We start from the raw sequence: 26,166 nt of genomic DNA, 5'->3' as shown, positions 1-26,166 counted from the left end.
ATCAACTCAAGCAGGAAAAGAGAGGCCAGCAGTTAGAGCCAGACATTCTCCCTACAGAGCTGTTTTGTTGCTCCCCTCCCCCTTACCAAGTTAGTACCTGTGTGTGATCTGTAGCAGTGTAGTACGAGATCTCATCCTTGGTTCTGTACTGGGTTAGGACCGGCCATCCATGACATTTTCTGCTGGAAGCATTTTCACTTCATCTTGTATTCTTACCTGACAAAGAGGCTCAACCCTGATTCATCCTCCAGCTTGCGGATACACGCATCAGTCATCTACTTACACCAGGGCTGAGGCAGTCAAACACCGCTGGAATTTCTCCCCCTAGACCACCATCAACCAGCCTCCCCTCGCTGCCACTGTGCCCTTAGGAGAAGCAGCTAATATCCAAGATTTACCTTCCCCATCCAAATCCCTCGGTTGCCACAGGAGCAGTACAACATGCTTGCAAACAAAGAACCATCTGTGACAAGCCATAGGGATTTAACGCTTATCTTCCAAAAAGTTTTGCACTCAGGCGAGTCCTGCGAGGGACTGAAGACATGCGAGCCTGCATCTAACCTGCACCACAGGGAGAGGGAAGAAGGGCCCCAAGGGTGCACTGAGATGTCCTCACACAGCAGTTTTAGCAGTAACTTGGGCATAGAAAATACAAAGAATTTGCTCTTCAGATACTCAACCTATGGATAATTCATCCACAGCAGAATGACTTCAGCAGAAAAGGTAATAAGCAGCAGGCATTAAAAAAAAGCCACAAACACAAAACCACCCCCAAACCCACCATACAACAAAGTCTCACAAAACCATCCTTCTTTCACCTTCCTTAGGAAGTCTCAAAGAGGTACTTCACAGGGCTCTGGACCCAAATACCCATCAGCACATCCATGATCCACACCACTGACTGTTCATAATGCAGTTTTATTTTTTTTTCTTTGTACAAAAACAAATATAAAATTTAAATCCAATAGAAAGTGTATACTAGCAATGACAAGTTTACATTACAATAAGACAGGACAATGCGATGTGTATCTAACACCACATTAGTTTTAAAACTCTCAGTGATACATGCACTATATAAAATAAAAATGGCTAGAACTTTTAATCTATTTCTACCAAGAATATCCAGGTACCAAGATACTCAAGAACTAAAAGTAATCTTGATAGACGGTATCTACAAAATAAGACCTTTTCCACACACAAGAAGAAACCAATATTAATAGAAACGTTTATCATTCTTTGTTAAAATCCTCTCACAAAAGCCATACATAAAATTCTTAGTAGATACAGAAAAAGCTCAAAAGTTTGTTAGCATAGGTAACCATTCAGTAGTTTAGAGAATCTTTTAGACATTTTGAAGAGATACTGTAGTTTTCAATCTGTATTTTCCCCCACAAAGCCAGAACTACGTTGACTCCTGTTTCAAAACCTAGTCAGTGGTTAAAACTAGCTCTTGAGTGAAGTCAGAGTAGCGTACGAAATATTTAACAGAACAGGGGTGTGTCACATGAGTCTGTTTACTTCTTGAAGAAAGTATTTTCCACATTCAAGGTTTGTTTATTTGTCCCATAAACAAGATTGTACCTGAGGGATGAAACAAAAACAGGGATTAGCATAGTCTGTAAATACAGTTAAACTTTTCCATGAAAGCATGAAGTCCACAGAGCACAGCCGAGCCACCTCGGCACAGTCTTGTCTAGCCTCCCTCAAGTTTGTGAGCCCAAGGAAGCGTATGTTTGGATAGGTGGCCAGCTCATATTTCCAGAGACACACAGTTCTGTTAACGCTCTGTGGAGCCTCGGGATGGGGACTGCTGCCAGGAGCCTACTCTTCCCCCGGTGCTGGCAGCTGCATCTTGTTCCCTACAAACTAGCATATTTGTCATCCACATGTCACTGCAAGAAGTAGATGAGTTATTCAAAGTAACTGGGGCAGCTCTGCTCTAGGAGAGTCAAGCCATACTGCAAAGAAACCGTGCTCACTGTGTTTGAACGCTCCCTTCTGCTCACAGCAGGCTGGGACAACACCCGAGATCCCCAAAGCCCCTGTTCTAGCCTTTGCCCTAGCGCTATTTTACTGTCCATCAGAAAGCTGGGTCCTATTCGCCAATGCGCTATCACCAACAGAGTTATTTCCTCTCCACTCAGGGGAACTATAAGTATTAAAGACTGTTCTTTTGTACCCATGAACCTGCCATGCTTGTTTCTGTTAACGTGGCAGCCAATACTTACGATTTGTCCTGTTCTGTGTTATATTCCAAATAAAGTAATTTAATACTGAAAGCATAAAAGTATACTTGCAAGATTTTTTTTTTTTTTAAAGCAATAGTTGTTCAGTAGCTCCAGACTTCTTTTGTTTCTATTGCATAGCTGATATTCAGCTTCTAAGCAAAAAAAGTACATTCAAATGCTACTTACCTGTAGGATTGTGCCGGATGAAAAATACGAACGGCCTGTCTACTATGAACCAAGGAGGGGATGACCTGGCTATTAAAATTGCAGCTTGCAAGACAGACAAGGTTTAAAGTTAGACAAAGCAAGAACCACAACACATCACGTACTCTAAGTGAAGTTTCCTAGCGTACACTGGAAGCTTGCACAAGTAGAGGTAAGTGCCTAAAACCTACCAACTTAGATGTTTAAAACTGCACAGGTTACATGTTATTCTTATAGGAACCCTATTAAAGAGACAACGCAAGACCCACAGAAAGCTGGAAGGAAGTCTTGGGTTGTCACACAGAGGATATAGTGGCTTAGTCTTCTTTGCCACCTGGATAGCCAGGAACATTACACTGGTGGTCAGAGTGTCAGCTATCAGAAGACACTTCTGGAGAAGTAAGCCTGTTTATATCTAAGAGTATACTAATGGCCTGATTAATACGGGCCAGTTGGGATTTTCCTGAGAAATTACATTAAATCCATCATCTGATCTGAAGTCAGGGCATATGCCCGCAGTGGTCTCAAAGCAGGCTATCTTTGCTTAGTGGTATAGCCTTCTAAGATAGTTTTCCTGACTCTCTCAGTTATCAGTACAGTTGCTTACTTGTTGCTGCAGAAGCTTTGGTTCCATCTTCACTAACTTCAATTTTTGTCTTTTGCAGAACATGAGATACATGAAGACCTTCTGTTCCTGAAAAACCCAAAGAGAACAGCACTTTCCAGAGTCCTGAAGTACTTTGTAGCTAGCAGCTATGCCAGTGTGTAAGAATAATAAAAGCTGCTGGAATCCTGATGAAATCCTGAAGTTGCAGTGAAGAACACTACTGGTAATATCTTTGAATACAGTCACAGGAAATAACCTATCTTACTCCTCCCCCCTCCCCATTTACTAGGTTTTCTTATTTGATGGTTTAAGTTATAAGTGTTTACCTGCATTTTTACTTTTAATTAAACAAATGACTGAAAAAAAAATGCTATCTGAATTTAAGTTACACTCCCATTTATCTCAATGTCAGGGGGGGAAAAAAACACTTGGCAAGACACCCTGCTTTTAATGAAACACAGGAATTTGTTTTCAAATTAAGCCAGCACAAGGCAGGCTTTTTTGTTAGATCTCTCTGTAGAAGCTAATCGGGAGTTTAAAGGAAGCAGAGAACTGAAATAAGATGATATTTCAGAGTCAAGAGTTTAAAGATGTCTACACCCCATTTTCAGATACTAAATATTTACAGCTCCGATTTGGTCCAGTCCTTTAAACTGGGAATTTTGTCTTGAGCTGTAGGAAGGCTCAATGACTAAGTCATTAAACACATACTTCAGGGAAGAGTTAAATACTGCAGCTGCAGTATTTGTTACAGTCTGAGGTACGGTATCATTAGAAGTCTTGCCATAGGTTTTAGGCAATGTTCGAGGCCCTCAGGTTCTAATATCAAATCTTCAGAAGCTGACCAACATGACTTACTGCTGTAACACAAGGCAAGGAGAAGAGAAGCCACTGCAGCGTTTGATAGAAGCAAGCAGCCATGCTCGGCCGGCTACAAAATAGAACTTGCTCCAATGTCATGGTAATACTTATCCAAGACAAAACAGACAACTGCATTGGTAAAACAGCACTTTATTCAGTGCCAGAAACTATGAATAAGGACCACCATGGATTAAAAAACATAACTTACTTGTTATTTTTGCAAAGTTTGCCTTTGACTGGTCAAACATATCTGTAATACCAAGTGCTTTCAGAGGGTCCTTCAAGTCTGTTTCTGCTACTGCTGTAAATCTAGTGGGAACAAGCAAAAGAGAATGCATCAGTATTATGCAGGAAAGTTACCTTAAGCACTCAGAGGAGATATATGTATATGACCCCCAAAACATTCCCTGAAGGAGAAATGGATTATCTTAGTACTTACTTGGGTAAAATAACCTGCACTCGTTTTGCTACCATGGTTGTCATCCAGCTTCCTATTGTTTTTGTGCTGATGTGGGGAATGATAGCAGAGAGCGGCGTTGTGCTTTCAGTAGGCAGAGCAATCAACATGCTTATCATTTCACCATGGTATGGCAATTCAATGATATTATACCAAAGCTCGTTTGGAGTACTTGTAGTGCCTAAAAAAAAAAAAAAAAAAAACAAACCACACAAAGCTAACAAGCCATAATTCTTACATCATTAAAATCTCCATTTTACCTTTAGACACCTACTATTATAAGAGTCTATTAAGAAAGCTTTGTCCGTTTCTTAAAACGGACTTGAAAAAGTCACAGACTGCCTGCCTTCCTGCTAGGCAACCCTGCAAAAGCGGCATGGGCTCTGTACAGATGCTAGGTTGAAGAAAAGCACAGACAGGATGACACCATGAAGCAAATAATCATTTGAGTTTGAGACATGTACTGTTTCCCCAGACAAACCTCATCAGCCCAGTGTGACAGGCCAGCTATGTTGGAAATCACCAGGTCTGTGAATCAGCTGGATTTCTACTGCAGATCTCAGCTGTACCAGAACCAACCGAGCACTGAGAAACAAAAAGCAAGAAAAAGCAGCAGACTGTCTTTCCAAACTGAAGAGATCTTATGCACAAGCTTTTTTCTCCACAAGGAAGAGCTCCTGTTTGAAGTACTCTGTTGCGTTTACTTCATTTTCTTGCTTAATAAGGATCTCATTAGGAAGCAATCTTAAGTCCTTCAAGGTAGTGGAGAGCAGCCGCTTTGAGGCAGTGCGGGAGGCCAAGTAGATGAGAAGTAGTGAGATAGCAACGCCTCCGTGAGTTAGCGCAAGTGCCGCAAGACTGTCTTTGAGCAACCTCTCCTCCTCCAAGTTCCCTTTGGATACTGTGGGATTTCTGGCATGGGACTGGGAAGCAAATGCTTTTTATAGGAGCGTCAAGTGAAAACTTGTCAGTTTAACTACAGACAGGGTTTCTGGGAAAGTTTTTGGACAGCAGTAAGATCTTATTATCTTTTCCCCTTTCTTCATGTAAGTCTGTACTTAGTCCAAGCTGAAAATCAACATCGTCATTAGACATTTAATCTTGTTGCCAGGGCCATGCAACCCGCCTTGCCTGAGCTCCTATTGCTAGAAAACTGGCAGTATTGCACTTATTTTGCAATAACTACATCAAGCTTGACAGTTTGATTATTTCCTTTTCTTAAGACAGTGGTTCTCAGACTACGGACTACAGATCAAAGTACTGGCTGCATACATCAGGTACAGGACAGTAACAAAAGGTAGCAGCAACATACCACTTTCCTCATCTGCTACATGCTACTGTCATTACTACCAAGGCATATCAAACAGGAGGGGAGTTCATCTTCAGTCTCTCCACCTCCCTCAACTCATGCTTTCAGCAGTTCTCAAAATATTTCATTACATCTGCCCTAATACATGGGTTTGGGGCAGAAAGTTACAGCTGTTTACTTTAATACAGTCTACTTATACCAGTTGAGCACTATTGACAGTAAAACTAGGCATTTAAAAGCCCAGTGCATCTTGGGTTTTGGATTTATAGCAAGCTGTATTCTCAGGCCTATTTCTCAGGCTGTATTGAGCACACGTGGAAGCAAGTTCCAGGCAGCACTGCTCTCCTCTTGGAAGAATGCAAGAGAAAACATTCTTTTATCAGAGCTTCAGTCTTTCTTTGACCAATAAAATCCTCATAGGGCTGCAATGCTGAAGCTCTGAAGTACGCTGACAGTTGCATCGAGCTGCCTATGTCAGCTCTGAGAGTCTCCGATGGAAGTCTGGCTGAACCTGCTGAACTTCTTTTCACTTGTGACTCAATTTGAATTTGAAGAGCAGCTTCAAAGCCTTGAGAGATATAGCCAACATACTAACCTTTTGCTCCTCTGGCTCCCACAGGACTGGAGACTGTGCAAGTCCCATTTCTTTATTATACAGTAAAATATAGATTGATTGTACTCCAATCTTTCTTTCATACCCAGCTCATCACCAGATAAACCTCAGGGTTTTGTTTCTGTTGGCAGTTTGCCTTTATCGTCACCTCTTGAAAAATAAGGGTTTGTTCTTACTGCAAAGCTTGAGCAACATGTGCAGTTCTCAGTTTGGGTACTTCAGATTTTCCTTTTTAAAGGCAAGATAAGGCAAGTACTTTGACAGAGTATTCAACCTTAAGCAACTGTTAAATACCTTGCACAGCAAGCTCATCCATACCTCTGTAACAAAGCCTCCTACATCAGCTACAATAAGCAATACCATTTAACACCAGGTATACAGCAAACTCTTGTTTCAGTTTGAAGGAAAAGAGCAAGTGTTAAAACCATTGGTGGCGGTAGCGGTGAGCTTACCACATCGGAAGATAGATAATTGGGACAGCATAGGAACTTGGTATGTCTTCCCATCAGCTCCATAAAATGGACGTTTCTTTGTGTTTTCAGGTCGAAATCGTGATTTCCATAAGCCCTTGAAATAGACAGCATTTACGAGAACCAGTCTGGTCAAACTGCCATCAATATCATCCGGAGCTACAACCTGATCGATCATACCTAGAAGAAATAACGAAAGTCTGAGTATTTGCTGTCATAACGCTGGCCAACTGTTCGTTAAGAACCTGAAGCACATATGCCTTCAGGCCTCTTGATCTGCAAGTGGGCCAACTCCTCATGGGGCAATACATTGGAGGTTCACAAAGCCAACCGTATTCTTCGTCAAACAGTAAACCTTTGGGATAATTAGAAAGCAAACATATCTTGCTAATTGATAGACTGATGTTATAACTAACAGGGCCTTACCCTTTCCAGCATGTGCACGGTTTTAAGATGCTGTTACAGTGCTAATGGTTTCAGCTGAAGCACTTCCCCATTCACACACTGCTTGCACCATTGCTATGCAAAACTGGTGATGTGGCAGAGAAAGAATTTGACAGCCTCACCTCACAAATACTACATCGAACATCATTAACATGCTACTCACATCCAGGAGGCACTGGTTTTAGCTCCCATGGACAGCAAACACATAGTCCACCTAGGCTATGAATACATTGCAAAACACGATCTCCTGGCGTTAGCGTATATAAGCTTGGCAACTAGAGGCTTGAACCATGAGGAGTTCTGCCAAGGCAGGGTTAGTTAAAAATCCACCACTAAACATGACTCCTAAGAACATGGCCGTATCTTGCAAGAATTTAGGGCAGTAAGAGCAAAAGCTGAACTGCTTTACAGCTTTCCACACGTTTGATTTACTGAGTCAAACACCTGTGCTGCTTGAAAGCATCTTCTATGTTTGAGAAAGCTCCAAGAGAACTCTGCTTGGATTTATCACCAGTTGTATGAAGGCAAAAAACCAGCAGAAGCTCCCCTGATCCCATGGGCAGATGGAGGCACACACACTATACACTTCCCTCAAGGCCACCAGACAGGCACATCTGCTGGGGCAATGAGACTGGAGATTCCTAGCCCACCAGCTCTGAAATATCCCACTAATATCAGCTTAAAGACAGTTTTCAGCTGCAAGGCAGAGCTTTTTCTGCCTCTGTATCTTTCCCTGGTATTTCCGTCGCAATCAGAGAGGTCTCAGGCACCACCCTGCCATGCACAAAAAGCACTCGCCAGTACTCACCCCTTGTTTCATTTTTCACCCACTGGTTGATGGAATCACATGCTGCATTTGGGTCCTCAAAGTCCACGCTCTTGACACTGCACTGAAACACCTCTTTGTTCCTTGTAACAAAAGGCACTTCCATTTTAAAGCCACTCTTTGCAAACACTGCATTAGCAATTGTAACAATGTCTTTATTCTTTTTTGAGACTATGAGCCTGTTTATCTTCTTTAACGCTTTACCAACTCCTAGTTGGAAAGAACAGCAAGTTTAATTTAGAATAAGATGATGAACAAACAGTTACTTTATATGCAACTATTAACGACATAAAAGGTCAGACATTAAGTGCTGGACTAGAAAAGGAGACCAAAGCAGGCATTCTGAGAGGCCTTCCAAAATACCCTTTTCTGATCTCTCATCCAAAGAATGCTACTGTTTCCCATCGCAAAACATGACCTTCACCATGATGCCTGCTGCCCCTCTGTCTGCTCATAATGCTACAGACAGCACCGGGGACAACACTGAGGTTCAAGTCTCAGTGCGGAGCTACTAACCACACTCTTCCACAGAACAGACTGTTCCAAAGTGTGTTTCCTAACATATAAGCCCAGATGAGCCATCAGTTCTGTGACAGTGACAAAGAAAGTCAAGGGCTCAGCCTGCTCACTCAGAGACAACAGGTCTGCACGATTATGCAAGGTGTTTTCTCACCATCCTTCCTTTCCATTTACTGGAGAACAGAGGAAGCTGTCAAAATTTCTGTAATAAGGTTCAAGTCAAATCTAAGTTTCCTTGAAGACTAGGCCCTTGCCTAAGTCAGCTACCAGCAGGAATCAATCCCTTCACACATGAGCTTGCCTTTAAAAAAGCAAAGAGGGAAAGCAGTAGGTTCCAGTGCTTACAGTCAAGCTCCTTAGGACCCGAAAGCAGCTCGTATCGAGTGCTTGCTAGCTCCTTCGCTGTGTAAGAGAGAAGGCATATGGCAGCACAGAAGAACTGCTATGTTCACCATACCCAGTTCTCCCTGTTGTTACAGCTTATGAATGAGTGCTTGTCTACACAGGGAAGCTATTGCCAGGCAAGCAACTTCATGTTCAACCATCATATCTAACAGTCCTTGGGTGGCTGTTTTCACAGCCGTTATTAACAAGCTCCCTCTGTTTCCCAATACAATTTGGGCAGAAACATTTCCAGACTGCTTCCTCATGTAGACAAACTTGAGATAAGAGATATGAAGGGAATAAATTAGTTGAAAGTTATTCTCTTAGCTGCATATAAGAAAAAGCCTCAGATGGCTTTGCTGTTTCTTGTATCATGAATGCTTTAGCAGTACCGTTTGTATGAATTTCTACATGTTCAATCTCCAATATTATGGGCAAATTCTTTTGGAGAACATACCATAACAGAGGTTCTCAAACTGTATTCTGTGGACCACTGGTGGTCCACGGAGCACTGGCTGGTGGTCCGGGGAGAGCTGGCTGGTCTCATGATGCTGGCTCTCCTCTTTGCTTCCAGCTGCTAAATTGCATTAAAAGACAGCTAAAGATAAATTAAATACTTTCCAACTATTACCTTTTCCAAAGAAGCAGTTTCTGTAGTTGCCAGAGGACTGTAAGGCAATCATGAACAAAAGCAGGAGATCTGTGCAAAGAGATGGGTAGCATCCCATAACAAGTCTCTGTAACAAGGTACTGGCTACCTTCTAAGGAGTTTGAGAACCTCTGTGTCTCACAGATAGGATTAGAAAGTCTGGAGGCCAAATAAAACCAGTTGATATAATGCTTCAAAATTTTCACAAGTACTTATATTTTGAGCATTCAAGTGTTCCTAAAGTTGATTATCCCATGAAGAGATTTTCATCTACAACATTTAGATCTTAAGCTGACAAATCATTTTGCTCTACTTTAAACCCAGAATCAAAACAGCAAAGCAAATGAAGACAGGACAGCACGTTACATGACAATATTGCTCAAGATTTAAATGTGCGCTTACCTCTTGGAGGCTTTCCTATTCCTGGAACGCAGAATGCTGGCACTAAGATGTTAAGTCTCGCTGGCAAACACTCACAAGAATACTCAGCATGCAAAGTAAAGCAGCAAGAACCTTCAGCCTACACCCTCTCGAGGGGCAGGCATCGGCAGAGGAATATAAACACAGATGCATGCAGTGTCAGGCACAGAGACAAGCAGAAACAGCCGTTTCAAGAAGAGGGCACTACAAGAACTACGAATTCAGGGATCCTGACAGCAGAAACACGAATGAACAAGGGTGAAGAGCATCAAAGTGAAAATATCAATTGTATGGTTAGAGTTTGCACTGCTTTCAATGTGGTGATGAGAAATATTCTCTTGCCCCGTTATCCAACGAGTGGCACATTAAGGACTGTTCAGTACAGCCTGAAATGGGCTACTGCAGCCTTTCTGCGTAGTGCTGGCACTGGACTGCCATCCACACTGTTCTGGAAAATCAATTTTGCAAGAACAAAGGTAGTTAGCCAGGGCCCTGAAGTCATTAACAAAGCTGCTTATAAGCCAGTTCAAGGATGTGTACACGTCCATAGTCAAATTGCCAATTAACCTCAAGCCTGTGCGTTTTGTGCTTTGGTAAACAGAGTTAATTGGTGCGTGAGGCAGTCTACCACACTTTGAAAACCATCTCAAAACAGCATGAAGATACTGACAACACACACTGAAAACCACCTTAGGAATCACTGACCATTTACGCTGTATCTCATCATAGTTGTCAGCTGCTTCTTTGTCTTGCCATCGGCACCCAGCTGCAACACCCCCAGGACCGATGCAATCCCATGAGGAGAAACAACAACATTGTCCTGAGGCTTAGCTTTCACTATCTGATTGAAGACCTGGATTCCAACATCAGAGCTAAGTTCCTCCAGAGGATAAAAACTGAACTGGGAACACACAGATGTTAAAGTCCCAAGAACAAACAGAAGTGGGAAGTGCCAGTTCATGATTTCTGGTTGGAGATACCTGTAAGAGAACAAGAGGGGAAAGTTAAGTCAACTTTCATAAGTACAGCATTTTTACTTTCAACTTAAATTCTTACTTACCTAAAGAGCAGGCAAGTCTTGCACATGCTCCACATACCATTTACAGAGCTCTGGCAACAGGACTCACGCCTGCATTTAACTGCTACCAGTATTTTAGGTCTAGGGGTTTCCAGAAGCAGAGATAACCGTAAAAAAGCTAGATATCAGCGACAATGTTAACGAGACAAAAACCACCAACTTGGAAGCCTACCTCCCACTGCACACAAGTACAGTTAGTTTTGTGTTTCAGTTAAATGAAGTCTTGGCATTCTATTTAAACTGCCCTTTAGGATAAATTAGTGCTAAGAAGCCTCGTGGTATGGTCCTCGCCCACTAAAGTGTGATGCACAGTACATTTTATAATTTTCTGCAGTGAACAGAAGCATGTATAGATATGCAAACAGACCTTCTGTTGTGGGAATTTACACCTGCCTAGAATAATAAGAGTGAGCTGCGTAACTGGCATTTTCCATGATGGGAATATAGAAGACAACTTTCAGATTTTAGAATGCAAGGTTAAGTTTGGCTTTTAGCTTGTTCTTTTCCATTTAAGAAGATTCAGCAGCTAATGAGTACAGAAGGAAGTTCACATTCAAAAGTGGTCCAGTCTTCATCTGCAGATCTAACATCTAACAGAACTCGGTATCATCACACCCAGGACTGCCTAGGAACTGAGGCACAGGCAGCAGCAGCAGTTTGTTCATGACCTCTCAGCAACTGATTAGAGAGCCAAGCCCAAATCTTAAACACTGGGTACTGTAAGTACTGGGCTGTATTTCCTCCTTATGGAAACGTATTCAATCCCTTTTTTGTTGGGGTAAACAGGTACTTAGAGGAATAGTCATGAGCCTGTTCCCCCACTGAGCTGACTTTGGTGCTCCAAGAGCACACTTAGATGTTAGTCTCTCAAACATGCTGAGCAGTCAGCTAGATCCCTAGTTCACCAAAGGCTAATCAGGCTGTAGAAGGTATACAACTGATTAAAGTGCTATTCGCATACCACATGCAAAACCCCAAAATAGGTGTCTCCTCCCCTTGGGCCAGCACTCTTGCACACTCGCTCTTCTGGTTCCAGCAGCCCCCGAGCTGGCGGCCAGCAGAGACGCAGCATCCAGGTGGGGAGAGGGTTTTGGCCGAGGCGTTTGCTATTCCCATCCACCTCCTACTCGCCCAAAAGGGCGTACTGCACCCAGGAGCTCTGCCATTGCACAGCCTACCTACGCTGCCAAGTTCAAACTATGCCGGAGCACTTGCTTACCAGAAAACCAGCTGGTGTTTGTACAGATTCATTTAATCAGCTTTTAATAGCATGTACTTTAACTGTGCTAAACCACTTGAGAGTAACAAATACAGTGTTTCCACTTTCTTCTACACCATTTCAGGGGACGGGATTGGTTTTGTCAAAGTTTGCCATTGCAGCACAGAATAAACCAAACGCTGAACACAGAGTAACACAGAAGTTGAGACATCTTTCTCCCCCAAATCCAACTGTTAGTATAGGTGTGACCAGAGGAACCTGTTGGTCCAATTAAAGTAATGCAAGAAAAAGTGAAAACGCTGTCCTACAGAGCAGGTTAACAGCCGGCCCACTAATTAAGTCTTCCCATCAACCTACTAATCCCCCAAACAGTTTTGGCGTCACCGAAATGCAACTCCTTCCAAAGTTGCTCCATACCAGCCATCAACCGGCACTACCCAAGCTTGGTCTGAAAACTAGATTGGATTTGGCCAGCTGCAGCCCAGACCTGCAGGAGGAAAACCCAAACACCACCTTCCCCCGTTGCAGCAGGTTACACGAGTCACTGCCTGGACTGGTCCCGCATCCCACACCACTGGCTACAGCAGGGAGCAGTCGTGCAGAGGACCAGGAGCCAGACAGGGAAAGTGAACTTGCACTTTTTTTTTTATTTAAAAGCGTTAAGGAATATTCTTAAGTGCTCTTTGATATTAGCACAAGTCATCTGAAACCTCTAGTTTTGTTCTTAGGGGGAAGGATTCCCTCTCGCCCACACAGCAGTTGTGCGCTGACAGCAGCGCTGCCTTGGAGGAGGCAAGTACAGCTTGCCACCCCAAGAGAAGCTTGGGTTTGGGTTTAAGGGTTTTCTTTAGTGGTTTGGTGACCACCTCTTTTCCCTAGCTGGAGACCAAGGGGCAGTTTAAGCAAAAATTCTTAATCCCAGTATTAATCAGACTTCTACCTCTACTTAGTACCTTGACAAAAAAAAAAACAACCAACCAACCACCAAACAGCATTGTTAAGAGATTCTTAGTAGATGCGCCTACAAGCAAGCAAACAGTTAATGTTGGTGCAGTACAGCCTGTCCCGTGTAGTGTTGGAGACCAGGGATAGTGACAGACAGTGCAATCAGAGCATATAATTTGAGCTGTAATTTGAAAACCCTGCTTTTGATTGAGGCAGCTCCACCTGATCCAGCCAGCAAACCAGAAGAGATTGGACTATTTTGAGCACATCCACCCTTGACACATTACATTACCAGAAGTATATTTCTAAGGCAAAGACAGGAGTGACACTTCTATGAAGCCAAATAAGTGACAATGAAACATTGTTTTGTGTACTGCATCTGCACAAGTCTAATTGAAGTCAGGTACTTCTCTCTTCTTTGCCTTTATTGCAATATATTGCAAGTCCCAAGTTTTCTACGTCACTGGAGACAGCCCCTGCCAGGCTCAGGCTGACAGCCACCAACAGCCTTGCATTTTCCCCAGGACATGTGTGCAGACTTGCCAAATTCCCCCATCTCTGCTCCCAAGGCCACTGCTGCAGGATTCTGGGTTTGCTTCCTTCGTTTCAGGGGAAAAAAAAAACCAAAAAAACAAACCAACCAAACAAAACAACAACCTATTACCTCCTGTACCTGATTTCCCCAGAGGTCTCCATGCTTACCTAACCTCTCTCTCCTGCTATGCCACTGAAGCAGGTTGGTCTCCATTTCGGAGCACCATCTCTAGCAGATACCTACTCAATAAGCAGAACAATGTTGTGCGGCACTCTGAGCACAGGAAAAGCATAAAACCGCTTTTCAGCATTAGTTACAGAGCAGTCACTCCTTGGCCCTGCCATGCCCATTCACAGCTTAACCAGCTAACTGAGGAGCTAATTTCACCTTTGAGCAGAAGTGGCATTCATGTTATTAATGCTTCTGGCACAGATTTCAGTATATTCAACTTCTATGCAGTTCAGTAACAAGAAGTGCATTTGCATATCCTGAAAGAAGGAAACAGCTTAAGTACAGTGCACGGAGAAAAAAATGCAAAAGGATGTAGGATGTGTAGGATGGAAAACAGTTGACCTGCTATGCAGAATACCAACTAGCTTTCAACAAGCTTTCATAATGCTGAAGCTAAAAACTTAGTGATAGTTAAATTTGAATTTAATGCTTCAGAAAGCCAAACAAAAATAGAGGCTAGGCATCTCTTTGCCTATGACCTTTTATATTTTTACAAAGTTAACTGAGAAGGAGGAAGGTGTATATGAAAATTCATTTACATAGATGTGGGCTTTTGAAAGATGCTGGACTGAAACATAAAATCCCTCTTCAAGGTAGGCTGCCCACTTCTTCAACTGGGAACTGACACAAAGGACAACTTTAACTTCTAAACAGACAATGGAAATACTGACGCTGACCCCAAGAAATGAATCTGCAGATTAATTAAGCACCAAAACAAATTTAATTTATGTGAATCCCGTTCTTACCCCTAATGCTACATTTTCCAAATAAAACAGATGGTAGTGTCACACATTCAGCTGTACGAGGGATGCCTTGTCCGTGGCAGTGTACCGAGAACTCCATTACTGCACCTGCCCTGCTGAAGCAGCACCATGCCAAGTCCTGTACGCCATGCTACATCGGTAGTTACTCCCTATATCCACCTGCAGAGCTTCGTTTAAGCCACTGTGTATTTTTAGACAAGTAGTCCAGTGAGGCATGGAGCTCTGGGGAACGCAAGAGAGGAACACCACAGCGTGTCCTATCTGCACCGGTAGTTGTGTGTTGTTTCATGACAGATGATGAAATGTCTTCAGGCTACCAATCTCCAGATGACCTCAGCCTCCAGCCGGTGTTGCAAACACCAACCCTCATACACACCAGGCAGCGTACTCAACTCTCACTCGGCTCAGCTATTCACATCACCCACATAATGCATAGTTTAAGTTTCTGGCTGAAGTTGTTATGGAAGTATTTATGTCAACAAAGAGGACACGATGCTTTCGGCCTGCATTTACAGAATGCTTGGTAAAAAAGCGAAGCTGAATTACCACGGACTGTTTGATCTGGGTCTAGAAAGGCATTTGGTGGAGCAGAGAGAAGTTACATCTTCAGCCCCAGGCACAAAAAGCTGCTGAGTATGGGGATCCTCCTACAGGAAAGGACTAGCTTAAGAAGGACTACGTTTTCAGAGAGCCAGACTGAGCTGCTGCACTCTTCCCGAGAGGAAGAAGAGAAGTTAGTTCGGTTCAAGATCAGAGGCAAAAACATGAGCTGAAAAAGTGCCCAGATTTAAAAAGTAAGTTGGAGAAAAGACCTGTCCCAGAGAGCCTGAAGAACACTTTGAAGTGAGTCGAGGAAGAAATAGTGAACTGTATATACATTTTTAGATATCTGTACCAACTGTACTAAGTCCTGTATGCATGTTAGTATCCTATGAGACACCGCCAAGTGTTTATTTTGAAGCCTAACTTCAACAGCAATAAGGTATAACCCCAAAGGCTCGTTCTTGCAGCTGCAAGACGGATTCTGCAGTTTCTTTAAAGACCTATCAAGCATAAGGAAGTTTAGACACCAGGCTTCACTTCTGTGAATAGCTGTAACCAAAACAGCAGCAAGCACAGATAAACACAGTAAACCCAAAAAGCAGAGTCTTGCAGCATTGCTGGGCTCACTGTACCAAACCCAAAAAGCTCAGAGCCCCTGAGCCCACGGGGCAGGCACTGGGCAGCCTGTGTGCCCGGAGAAACTCTGCCTGGGATGAACATTCGGGGCCTTCTCCGAGTTTGAGATGCTGATGTTTCCTTGTCAGTGCCATCTGTGCTACTAATTTAAAAGTCTTATTTCAACTGACATGTGAGCTCAAATAAAGCAGTTTCACTTCAGGCATTTAACTAACTCTCTCCAGCAGGACTGAATAAATATTCAACCAAACTTGTTAACAGTCATTTACGGAGCTGGCTGAGCACACAGCAATTGTTTCTCCAAAGCAGTGAGACCACTCTGGTTGCAATGGGAAGGTCACATGCTGGGTCTTGCTTTTTCAGATGAGGCACACTTGGCAGCATATTAAACCACTCAAGCCTGTTGGTAGGCTTCTCCTCTCCCCCTCACAGGTGTTTGCAACGCCTCTTCTGCCTAAGCCTCTTATATCCCCAAAGCCTTCAGCTTCAGTATCCTCCCATACCATGCTGCTTGGCCTCTGCTCCATCTAATCAGGCTTTTGGGTTCGGAGCAGCAGGAACCACAGTCTCAGTGTGGGCAAGTTCAGAAATGGCTCCTTCTACACGACAGAACTGTGAAACGTTTCATCTTCCTCCGGGTTTTCTGGTACATCCGGAATGTTGGCTCTTCCCAGTGCTCCCTGCTTTAAAAGAAGTGAGGAAAAACCCCACAGACATCCCCATAAATACAAAAATAAAAGCCAGGTTATAACAACATGTCAGGTCACACGAAAAATATAACACAACGAAAGTTTTTTATTACTCAATACCTGAAAGGTTTAGTATATGCAGAGCATAACTAAAAAGGATGATTGCTAGCTTTTAAACAACTCAGTACTTACATTGCTCTGCAGAGGATTAAGTTACTGTCGACATGAGAAAAACATAACTTGTACATAGAGATAAGCTGGAAGGTTTTTAAAAACATTTTGTATATTAAGACATTGCTCTGACTTCAGGCACTAGAGCCAACATTGCACACTAGTGCATAGAGCACGCATGGTTCTGGTTCTGAGGCTTTCCTCTCTCAATCTTAATCCTTTCTCTGCTATTTCTAATTCTTTCAGTTTGTTCGTGCATTTGTGTTTGTTTCAAGACGGACCATCTCCATCTGGAATGCCTCCCTTTCAGCTGTGTCCAACCAGCCTCCCCTGCCAAGAGGGAATTTCCCAGCAGAGCACCGGCTTGTAAAACTGGCTGGCCCCAGATAGGAACCATCTCTTTGTCCAAGCACAGCTCCCACAAGAGCAGAAAGTTAAGAGTTTAGTGGTTCTTTATGAAAAGTCTTGACCACCACTTCTTGGGAGTTTCTGTTTAGCATGAAGAACAGACAAGCTCCATTTAAAACTGTCTGTAGTCACGACTAGTGTCTCCTGTTCATCAGCCAGACTGATTTTCTCACCGGTATCTGTCTTCTACAGCATTTGGTGGTGGTTCAGGGTAGTTCATTACAAAGTCCAAGTTCACATCATGTAAAGTTGACCAGAGAGCTTCTGAGTTCACCACTCAGTTGTAACTGTACTACAACTACACAAGCACTATTCAGAGTTTCAAGAACATAGATAGGCATTCATTTATACATAATTGAAAAAGCCAACTTGAGCTCTGCTTTATGAAGCAAATACACAGTTTGCTGATACCACAGGGCAGGGGCCTTACGGAGGCAACTCTGGGACTTTACAGGTCTACCACCATTTTCAAATTTTATCTTCATTCTCTCACTACAATAAGCTCAACAACTATTGTTAAAGTTTGTGTGTTATTTAGTCCTGTATTTACAGCAGAGTTTCCACAGCCTTCTCCAAGATTGATTATCAGGAAGATTAGTATCAGGAAGATTAAAGAGAACTACATTTTTAATTTACTGGTGTCCTTTATTAAAGAAGTGGTTTTGTAGATCTTAAGTTCTCTATGCAATGTGGTTATTTTAACATAATGAAGAAACAGCATGGGACAGTCAGCCCATCATGACTAATGCTGCAGAACCAGTTTCCCAAAAAGATGCAGCACAGTAGTGTTTCCCAACATTGCAGTGAGGCTATACCCTCTTGCTCTAGATTCACCCCAGTAGAGAGAATGATGGTTCAGCGATTAAAGCATCTGCCTAAAATTCAGCAGCAGGTTCATAACCCAGGCTTCCATTTCAAGTTTTTGTGGAAGAAAAGCTTTATGGAACGACAGTTCCCACATTTACTGTGCATTAACAGTGCTCACTAGGCAAGTACAGGCTCATTAAGAACCAAAGGCAAACCTATGGGATTGCAAGATCCTATTAATAAAGTACAGGGTATTAACTCTTTGGTAATGGGCAATAAATATAGATTTATTAAGTAATTCCACAAGGTGCTGGACTAACAACGGCTAGTGTCTTACCAACGCAGGTCCCCCAGAACCACATTTACCTTAACCCTACTTCTGCTGTAGTATTTGACCTTTTCTTCCTTAAAGACCATTAAGGGAAACCCAGTAGCCTTATTCATTTCCACTTGTTGCAGGACTTGTCTGATACCAAGACTCTCGCACCTCTACACCCCTGCAGAACAAACTGAAGCTTGCTCCTTCTCTCCCCAAGTCAATTTTAATCTGCTGGTCAGTGACACATGTCTCATCTCCTGCACATACCAGGCTGAGAGAGTAGAAATAGCCTTGTGGAGATGGCTCCACAGCCACTTTGAGACTGCATGGAGAGCTGTGCTTGGAGCAGATCGAACATTGAGAACATCCCAGTACACATCCTTCTTCAGAAGGGTTAAGATACTAGTATCTGTTACTCAGACCTAGAGAACTGTCAAGCAAAGGAGGAAAAAAAAAAAATCTTTAAAAATATCAAAAGCTAAAGAAATAGAATCAAATCCTCAAACCGATAGTGCAAATTTCAGCAGACCTTTCACAAGGCATGCGAGTTGCTGCCGAGTAGAAGACAGATGATTGTTTGCCTTCATATTCTACACCTTTTAAGTTTAGTTTACTCTACAAAAGAAGTACTTGCATTTCTTATTGAACAACACTCTACGAAGCCCAGTTCCCATAATTCCACACCCTACGGTTCAGCCTGGCTTTTACAGCACAACTGATAACAGGGGTTTTTACGTAGCAATAATGTTTTTATACTCCTGGGAAACTAGGAGAGATGGCAGGACATATCAGCCACACGGTACCTAACCAAAGCCTATGCATGCTTTGGTTAGAGACAGCCAATTGGCAATAAGTAAGAGACAGGTTCTTAGTCTTCCAAGGGGCCTTGAAGAAACCCCACTTCAAATAATGCAAGCAATTCAATATTAGTAAGTTTTTCTTTATTCTTCCTCCTACAAGAGGTAAGGCTATGGTAATAACAGTGTTGGCAGTTCTGTAAAGTTACACAGTTATATTTGATACACTCGTTTCACCATAAAAAAAAATAAGTTGGAACAACTCCGGCATTCTCTGTTCATAATAGAGAACTTATAAGAACTTGGATATCAATGAGTCTGTGTAAGTACAAGACCTGAAACTTTAAGTATTTGTATCTAAGGAATACTAACATCTGACAAAATCCTTGGGAGAGATCAGGAACACTGTTCTAACCATTTACTTCACTTGTGGTTGGAGATCTGCAGGGTGATAGGTGACTAACCTTTTATTTACTTTTTAATCACACTGTACAACACTTATAATCAACAACTTCCTATTTGCAAGTGAATTTAGAAACACTGTTCTCATCTGAAATACTAGAAAACAAATGTAACTCTTTAAATGTAACGCAGCCAAGGATTAAAGTTATTAACACTAAAGATGAAAAAACACATTGATTTTTTTTATCTCTAGGACAGCACCACCAAAACAGACTTAAGCTCTCAGAAACATCAGATAATGGTTCTCATGGCCTTTTCTCAACTGTTTGAGAACTAGCTTAAAGGTTACCAAAAAAAGGATAGGGATATTTACATTTTTCTTTACAGCATACAGACACTTACTTGGATTAATCTTTTTCCCCTCCCTAGCTTCAGAAGCAGAACTAGCCAACCACAAAAGCATCAGAAGTCACAGATGCTATAGTGATGCAGGAATCACACTCAGTAAGGATGTGGAAATGAAGCATTGTGCTGGGAGCTCTTAACTGCACACTCAGACAGACACCTCCTCAGTCATCCGCAAGAAGACTTACATTAACCAGTTAATAAAAGAATTAACAGCTATTTAGAAGATGTGTATTTAAGAAAACATGCTTTTCATTAATCTGACCTCAATTCCAGTTAATCCTGTAGGTTTCTAGAAAGGCAAGACCTACATTTCCATAGAAAAAAAAAGGAAGAACTGAATATGAACTATGCACAAGAATCCTGCAAGTGCGAGTCATGACCTGGTATATTAAACCATCTGATTCAGTTCAGATTGAAAGTTTGTAGGCTGAGTTGTAAGCTGCGTTGGCTGAGAAGCCTCCGCACAGTCCATCACTATTTCTGTAACGCAGATGACGAACCTCAGCAGAGGAAGTAGGCAATTAGCTGGGAAAGCAGCCTCTTAAGATGAGCTGCCAGAGCAGCTGGAGGCCTCGAGCTTGCTTCATTGCTGAGAAAGCTGCATTAACTACTCCTTCTGGAAGATGACTGTATATAGCCAACATATAACTCCAACAACTTCTACACGGGATTTTTTTAAGATTGCTTAAGGATGTAGAGTAAGATGATAACAATGGAAGAGGAAAAGTTAGAGGTATGTCCAGTTCTCCTCTTGCTTTTGTACCTGTAACCTGACAGAGCCGATGACAGAGACTGCCCCTCTCCAACTAAAACAAAGCAAGAAACCTCAGAAGCCACTCGCAGCCTTTGGCCAATGGAAGCTTGCAGTTCAGGCCAGATAACACAGCCATCTCCGAAGCAGTGAGGACCATCACTGAATACCAGAACATGCCCTTCTGGAGGAATGGGTGTTTAAAGTTCAAGTTGTTAAACAGTAAGAAAAACATTTAAGAAGAACACAAAGCTTGGTCAAAGCTACGTAGCTGATGAATATGAATGCATGTCATCTGAGACCCAAGATGTACCAACACGTCTCAATACTGCTGCTGGAGACCCTAGTGTGATGCCAACTGGCTGCAAGCTACAGTTGTAAAACTAATATTTCTCAGTTTCTACCTGCATGCTGAGGCCATTACATACACACAGCCTTGAGCAAGGGTCTTCAGTTCAGAACTCACTGGTAATCAGTCTTGATGCTTTCCATAATTGCTCTCATGGTCCCAAGACACTAGGAAGAACTTCGGGCCATTGTTTCTAAAGCCCAGGAAGAGAACAGGAGGCTGCCTGAAGCACACAGGTTACATCATGTTGCTGAGTATGGTCAGCAGGACTGAGTTTTCCACCATGGGGAGATCAACCCACAAGATGAATATGCTTTCATACTTCAACTGCTTTGTGGCCTATTTATCAGGCCCTAGCATGAGTCACCTCTTAATTTCAGCCTGGAAATACAAGCAAAAGCGCCTTTCTGGCTGTTAAAGGTGAACACCAGACCACTGACCAGATATAATAGCTGCCAAAATTCATGTGTTTCCACAGATGCTGCTCAAGAAGAGGTACTAAAGGATAAATAAAGCACTTCCGTTAGCACTTAAGTGTATTTCAAGACCATAACAACCAACTCAAGAAACTATGGCTTATACTAGCATTGCCACTAAAATTGACCCATCCTCTTCCTGTCCACGATCACTGTCTCCAACTTCAGCAGTGACCTCCCCTGTGCTTGCACAAGTATTCATGTAGTTGAGTAGTGAACTAAAGAGGAGACTGGAAACAACCAGGACACAGGACAGCTTTTTTCCATAGCATGCCAGCCTAAACATTTATGTACCTACAGTTGTAGAATGCTACCACCTTTGTTTTCATCTCTTTCTGGTCTCCTCCCACCCCATCATTTTAACTATCACAGAGGAGACACACCTGAACATGTACATGGTTGCACATATTCAGCTTTCTCATGTTTTCATGCACAGAAGCTATTTAATAAAAAAAAAAAAACCAACCCACTAGTTCTCGTATTTTCAGAGTTTTCTAATTTACACTGTTAAACTTTAAATTCATATGTAGGTGATTGGCTACTCCATGCCACCTGCTCTCCAAAGCCAAGACGACACAATTCCTTGTATCACACTCTGCTTATTTAAAAGTTGTTTATGGTTAGCATAGGTGCGCCGAATTACATGGTACTTACAGGCTAGTACTTTGCTGTGAAACATGATTTGTAAGTTACATCACAGGCAACTGGGAGGATGCCCGGAGGCACGCAAGGATGACTGCATCCAGCAACACTTTTCAGATTAGTGATGATTAATCCATCTTTTCCCTGTCTTCCCATGTATAAAACCTTTGACCCTAAAGAATAGTAGAATCCAGTTAACAGACCAACTAACTGGAAGTGTTTTGATGATTAGGCTGGATTTCCCCCTAATTAATATTACAAAAGCATGTTCTCTCATGCATGCTTGTGATTAAGCAATCCAAGCGGTCCAGACAACCCTAACTCCAGCTTCCAAGAAAAGCCTTCCACTGAATCTCAGCTTTTTCAAGTACGAGCACAGCAGTTGCCTAGCAAGAATCAAAAGCCGGAACCAGCTGCATAAGCCAGGTAGATACTGAGCCCACCACTAAAGCAACACAAATCTCAGCCAGAGCTCCCTCTGAACTGTTCCCTTCCTGTAGATGTATGTAATTTATACACATGTCCATTGAACTGTTCCCTTGCTGTAGATGTATGCAATTTATGCACATGTCCATTTTAATTCCTAGCAATAAGGTGAGGTGGTTATTTTTACATACAACACACACACTTCAATCTCATCTAAAAATGCCGAGTGCAACTTACTGGGCTCACTGCATGACATTTTTCTGCCTAACAGTATGCTGTTAAGAAGCTTTAGGACTGGAACACATTGCCGGCTGTGCAATTTAGAGACCCACACTAAAAGTCTCTGCATGCCACTAAGACATGCTATTCTCCTGGTTGTCAATGACAACACCAAACAGAAGCTTCGACACTTCTGCATACACCTTGAGACAAAAATCCACTGCAGATTCCTGTGTTTTCTTTTTGGTACTGACATGAGTTGATATCACCTTCCACATGAGATACATGGAGCTACATAAAGACAGTTGTCTATAATGATGGCCGTATGACCATCCAAAGCAAAGAGGAGTTTTTATAACATCCTGGTACCTAGGTAGCAGATGCAAGGGTAATGTCCAGGTAAGCAGCTTTTCAGCATCTTAAGAGCACTGACAAAATACGCTGACAGATTGTCTGACATACAACTTGTCCATAATTGTAAAGAAGCTGTGGACTAGCATTCATTACTCAAAGTTTACTCCTGTGCCAAACAGATGCTATTCTCACAGGTTTAATCACACCCCATAAAATGCTAAAGTTCCAAGCTAGCACATCTTATACTTATCTGAATCAATCATTCTGCTTTTTTATTTGTGTTGGTCTAAAGACTCATCTAATCACTAGATGGGCGTGCAGCTGCTTTCCACTTTGCTCATTGATTTCTGCAGCTTCTCCCCTTTTTCGAAGCCACGTGACAATACAGCTGCTTACACCTACATATGTTTTGTGAATAGTCCCTGCAAAACCAGGTTTCTAACAGATTCCTGTGGCGAGCGGGGGGTAAGACGTTACTAAATGCTCACACAAGAGAAAACAAAGGGAGAAGTCATTTTTTCAATGCAGTGAAAAAAAGAAATAAATCAGTGTACCAGGTTTCTCTTTCAGGAAGTTGCCCAAGGATGCAATTAAAACCACAAAAACCAAACCATGTTTCAGAATCATATGCACACATAAGAAAGGGGGAGAGAAATAAGTCACACTGAGGCCTTGAATCCACAAGCAGATATCCCTGAGTTTTAAGGGAAATCTGACATTTTTAACACCTATTTGTTAGCACAATGGTATTTCCAGAGGTTTTATTTTTCTGTGAAGATCCTCCCGCGTTGCACAACATTGATCCAAGACATGGAATACCATTTTAACCAGGAGACAAAAGACTCTCCTGAGGTGTACTCCACATTTCCAAACCCTGCCAGAACTCAGCACACGAAGCACGCTCCCGCCTTATTCAAGAGGGAGCCAAGATAAGAGTTTTAGCTCATCGCTTCTCCGCTTCCACACACATTTAGTGCCACCAGCGCCAGCAAAACCCTCTTTCAGTAACAGAACACAGACACCCTTTGCTCCCTGAACCGCAGTGGCTGCAAATACTTCTCTCCCATTTGATATGTAAAGAAAATCTCGGTTCCTAGCTGAATTTGCGGATATATGTATTTTTTTTAAGCACAAGAAAAGCGAGGTCTCTCTCGCAGCGGACAGCCGACGCGAGCGAAGTGAGCAACTTGCAGTTTCCCCGCTCCGGGGAGGCAGCCGGTGCCCGCGGAGCGCCGCCTCCCCGCACCCCCGGCACAGCCGCGGGCTCCCACACCGGCCCGGGGATGCGGCGGGGACCGGCCGGGAGCCCACGGGCAGCGGGGACCGGGCGCTCCCCACCCGCGGCGGGGCCGGCGCTGGGTTACCAGCCTGGAAACCCACTTCTGCTGGGGGAAAAAAAAAAAAAAAAAAAAAAAAAACAAAACCAAAAAACACACCCAACAAACCCCACACCCCCTCGCTTTTAAAAAAACAACACCAAGAAGAAACTCACCACGCCACAGCGCCCGCTCACGCCGCGGCGCCCACGCACCCGGCGCCGGGACACTTGTGGGAGCAGGTAACAGGCACAGCCCAGCCCAGAGCCCGCCGGCACCCGGCACAGCGCGCCCGGACCCACCATTTGCGGCCGGCGGCCTCCGGGCTACCAAGAGGGAAACTTCGGTTCCCCCCGTGCGGAGCCCACACGCCGCCCCGGCTCCCCCCCCCCCCCCCCGCCGAGCGGCTGCCCCGCCAGCCCGCCCCGTGTCCTCCTCCACCCCCGCGGCGGCACAGCACAGGGGCCGACCGGCCCTCGCTCACCTCCCCTCGGCGGCTCTCAGCCCGCTCCCCCCGCGGAAGCCGCTGCGCTGACTGCACCGCGCCGCTCGGCCGGAGCGCGGCGGCGCCCGCCGTTTATAGGGCCCGCGGCCCGCCCCGCCCGCCCGCCCGCCCCTCCGCCGAGCCCCGCGGCCGCCCGCCTCGGGGCAGAGCTGCCCGCGGCCGCCGCTGCCGAGCGGAGAAGGCGGGGGGGAAGCGGCGGCCCGGCCCCGAGCCCGCCCGAGGGGAGCAGCCCGGCCTGCCCGCGGGGTGCCGGGCCACAGGCCGAGGGCGCGGCGGGACCCCGTGGCAGCGTAGGGCCCGTCGCGCTGGGCACGGCCGGCTGCGTCCCCTCGCCCCAGGCCCGCCCGCCAGCATGACTGTGCCCTGCCCCAGCAGCCCCGGGGTCCCTCCCGAGCCCCACCGGGCAGCTCTCGCCCCTCTGCCTGGGGCGCGGGGAGAGGCACCAGCCGTGGCGGGGTGAAGGGGCAGCGGGGGCAGCTGCTGTGGTGCCCGCGGGGGCAAGGCCCAGCCTGGCAGCACCGCTAATGAAGCAGGGGGAGTGGGGGGACGGAGACCACCGAGGCCAAAGGCTGCGACGTCCCCCCACACCGCGAGGCCCCTTCCTGGCGGCGTCGCTGTGGGAGATGGGAGGATTTCGGCCGAAGGGGCACGTCTTCCCACCGCCCTGGCCTTCCTGCACGCTCCCCGCGGCCGGGACCACTGCGCCCAGGTCCTCCAGCAGCGGGGATGAGGACCTAGGACCGAAGTCCTCAATCCCTCATATGGCACCGGGGTTTTACTCTTCACAAACCGTGCGAGGGGGGATCTGACAGAGGCGAGGTGCCGCTCCAGCGTACCGGCACGGCAGCGTGACAGGACAGAAGCGTAATCCTGAGAAAACACATGCGAACCTTAACACTGACTGACAGCCCTGGACTCCTCCGCTGACAAAGCACAAGAGGGGAATTTCCACTATTCGTACCAAAACGGTGCTGCTGACAACCCCAGAGAAGCAGGCAGTGTGTTGGTCCTGCCGAGGACAACACTGCCTTGTGAAGTCATCCTTTCTGCGCCTGTTTTCCAAAAACTTTCTCATGCGTGGCACAGTCCAGCTTTGAAGAAACAGGACAAATATGCAGTAAACCACATTTCTTCCCTCAGGAGTTTGAACTCTTCTGGATAAAAAAAAAAAAACAACCCATCTCC

At 44.4% G+C, this 26,166-nt stretch overlaps 1 protein-coding gene across 5 annotated transcripts in view; it reads right to left on the bottom strand.

Moving 5' to 3' along the window:
* Positions 1-898: 898 nt before the first annotated feature.
* The window catches only part of SERPINE2 (serpin family E member 2), a 59,392-nt gene continuing 34,124 nt past the window's right edge, over positions 899-26,166 (bottom strand). For 4 of the 5 annotated variants that reach the window (XM_082487338.1, XM_082487339.1, XM_082487340.1 and 1 more), the window contains 8 exons: positions 10,697-10,971; positions 8,002-8,229; positions 6,732-6,929; positions 4,340-4,538; positions 4,109-4,209; positions 3,040-3,126; positions 2,415-2,498; positions 899-1,581 (listed from right to left, as the gene is read on the bottom strand). In XM_082487338.1, the coding sequence (XP_082343464.1) occupies positions 1,544-1,581; positions 2,415-2,498; positions 3,040-3,126; positions 4,109-4,209; positions 4,340-4,538; positions 6,732-6,929; positions 8,002-8,229; positions 10,697-10,952 (1,191 nt within the window). In that variant the 5' untranslated portion in view covers positions 10,953-10,971 and the 3' untranslated portion in view covers positions 899-1,543. Of the gene's footprint in view, positions 1,582-2,414; positions 2,499-3,039; positions 3,127-4,108; positions 4,210-4,339; positions 4,539-6,731; positions 6,930-8,001; positions 8,230-10,696; positions 10,972-24,960; positions 25,047-26,166 lie in introns of those variants that run through there. The other variant, XM_082487341.1, reaches the window with a different exon arrangement.

The sequence above is a fragment of the Vanellus vanellus genome (genome assembly GCF_965231255.1).
Source record: "Vanellus vanellus genome assembly, chromosome: 8".
Classification (NCBI taxonomy): Eukaryota; Metazoa; Chordata; class Aves; order Charadriiformes; family Charadriidae; genus Vanellus; species Vanellus vanellus.
Note: the sequence above shows the minus strand (reverse complement) of the source record. Positions and strands in the feature narration are given on the sequence as shown.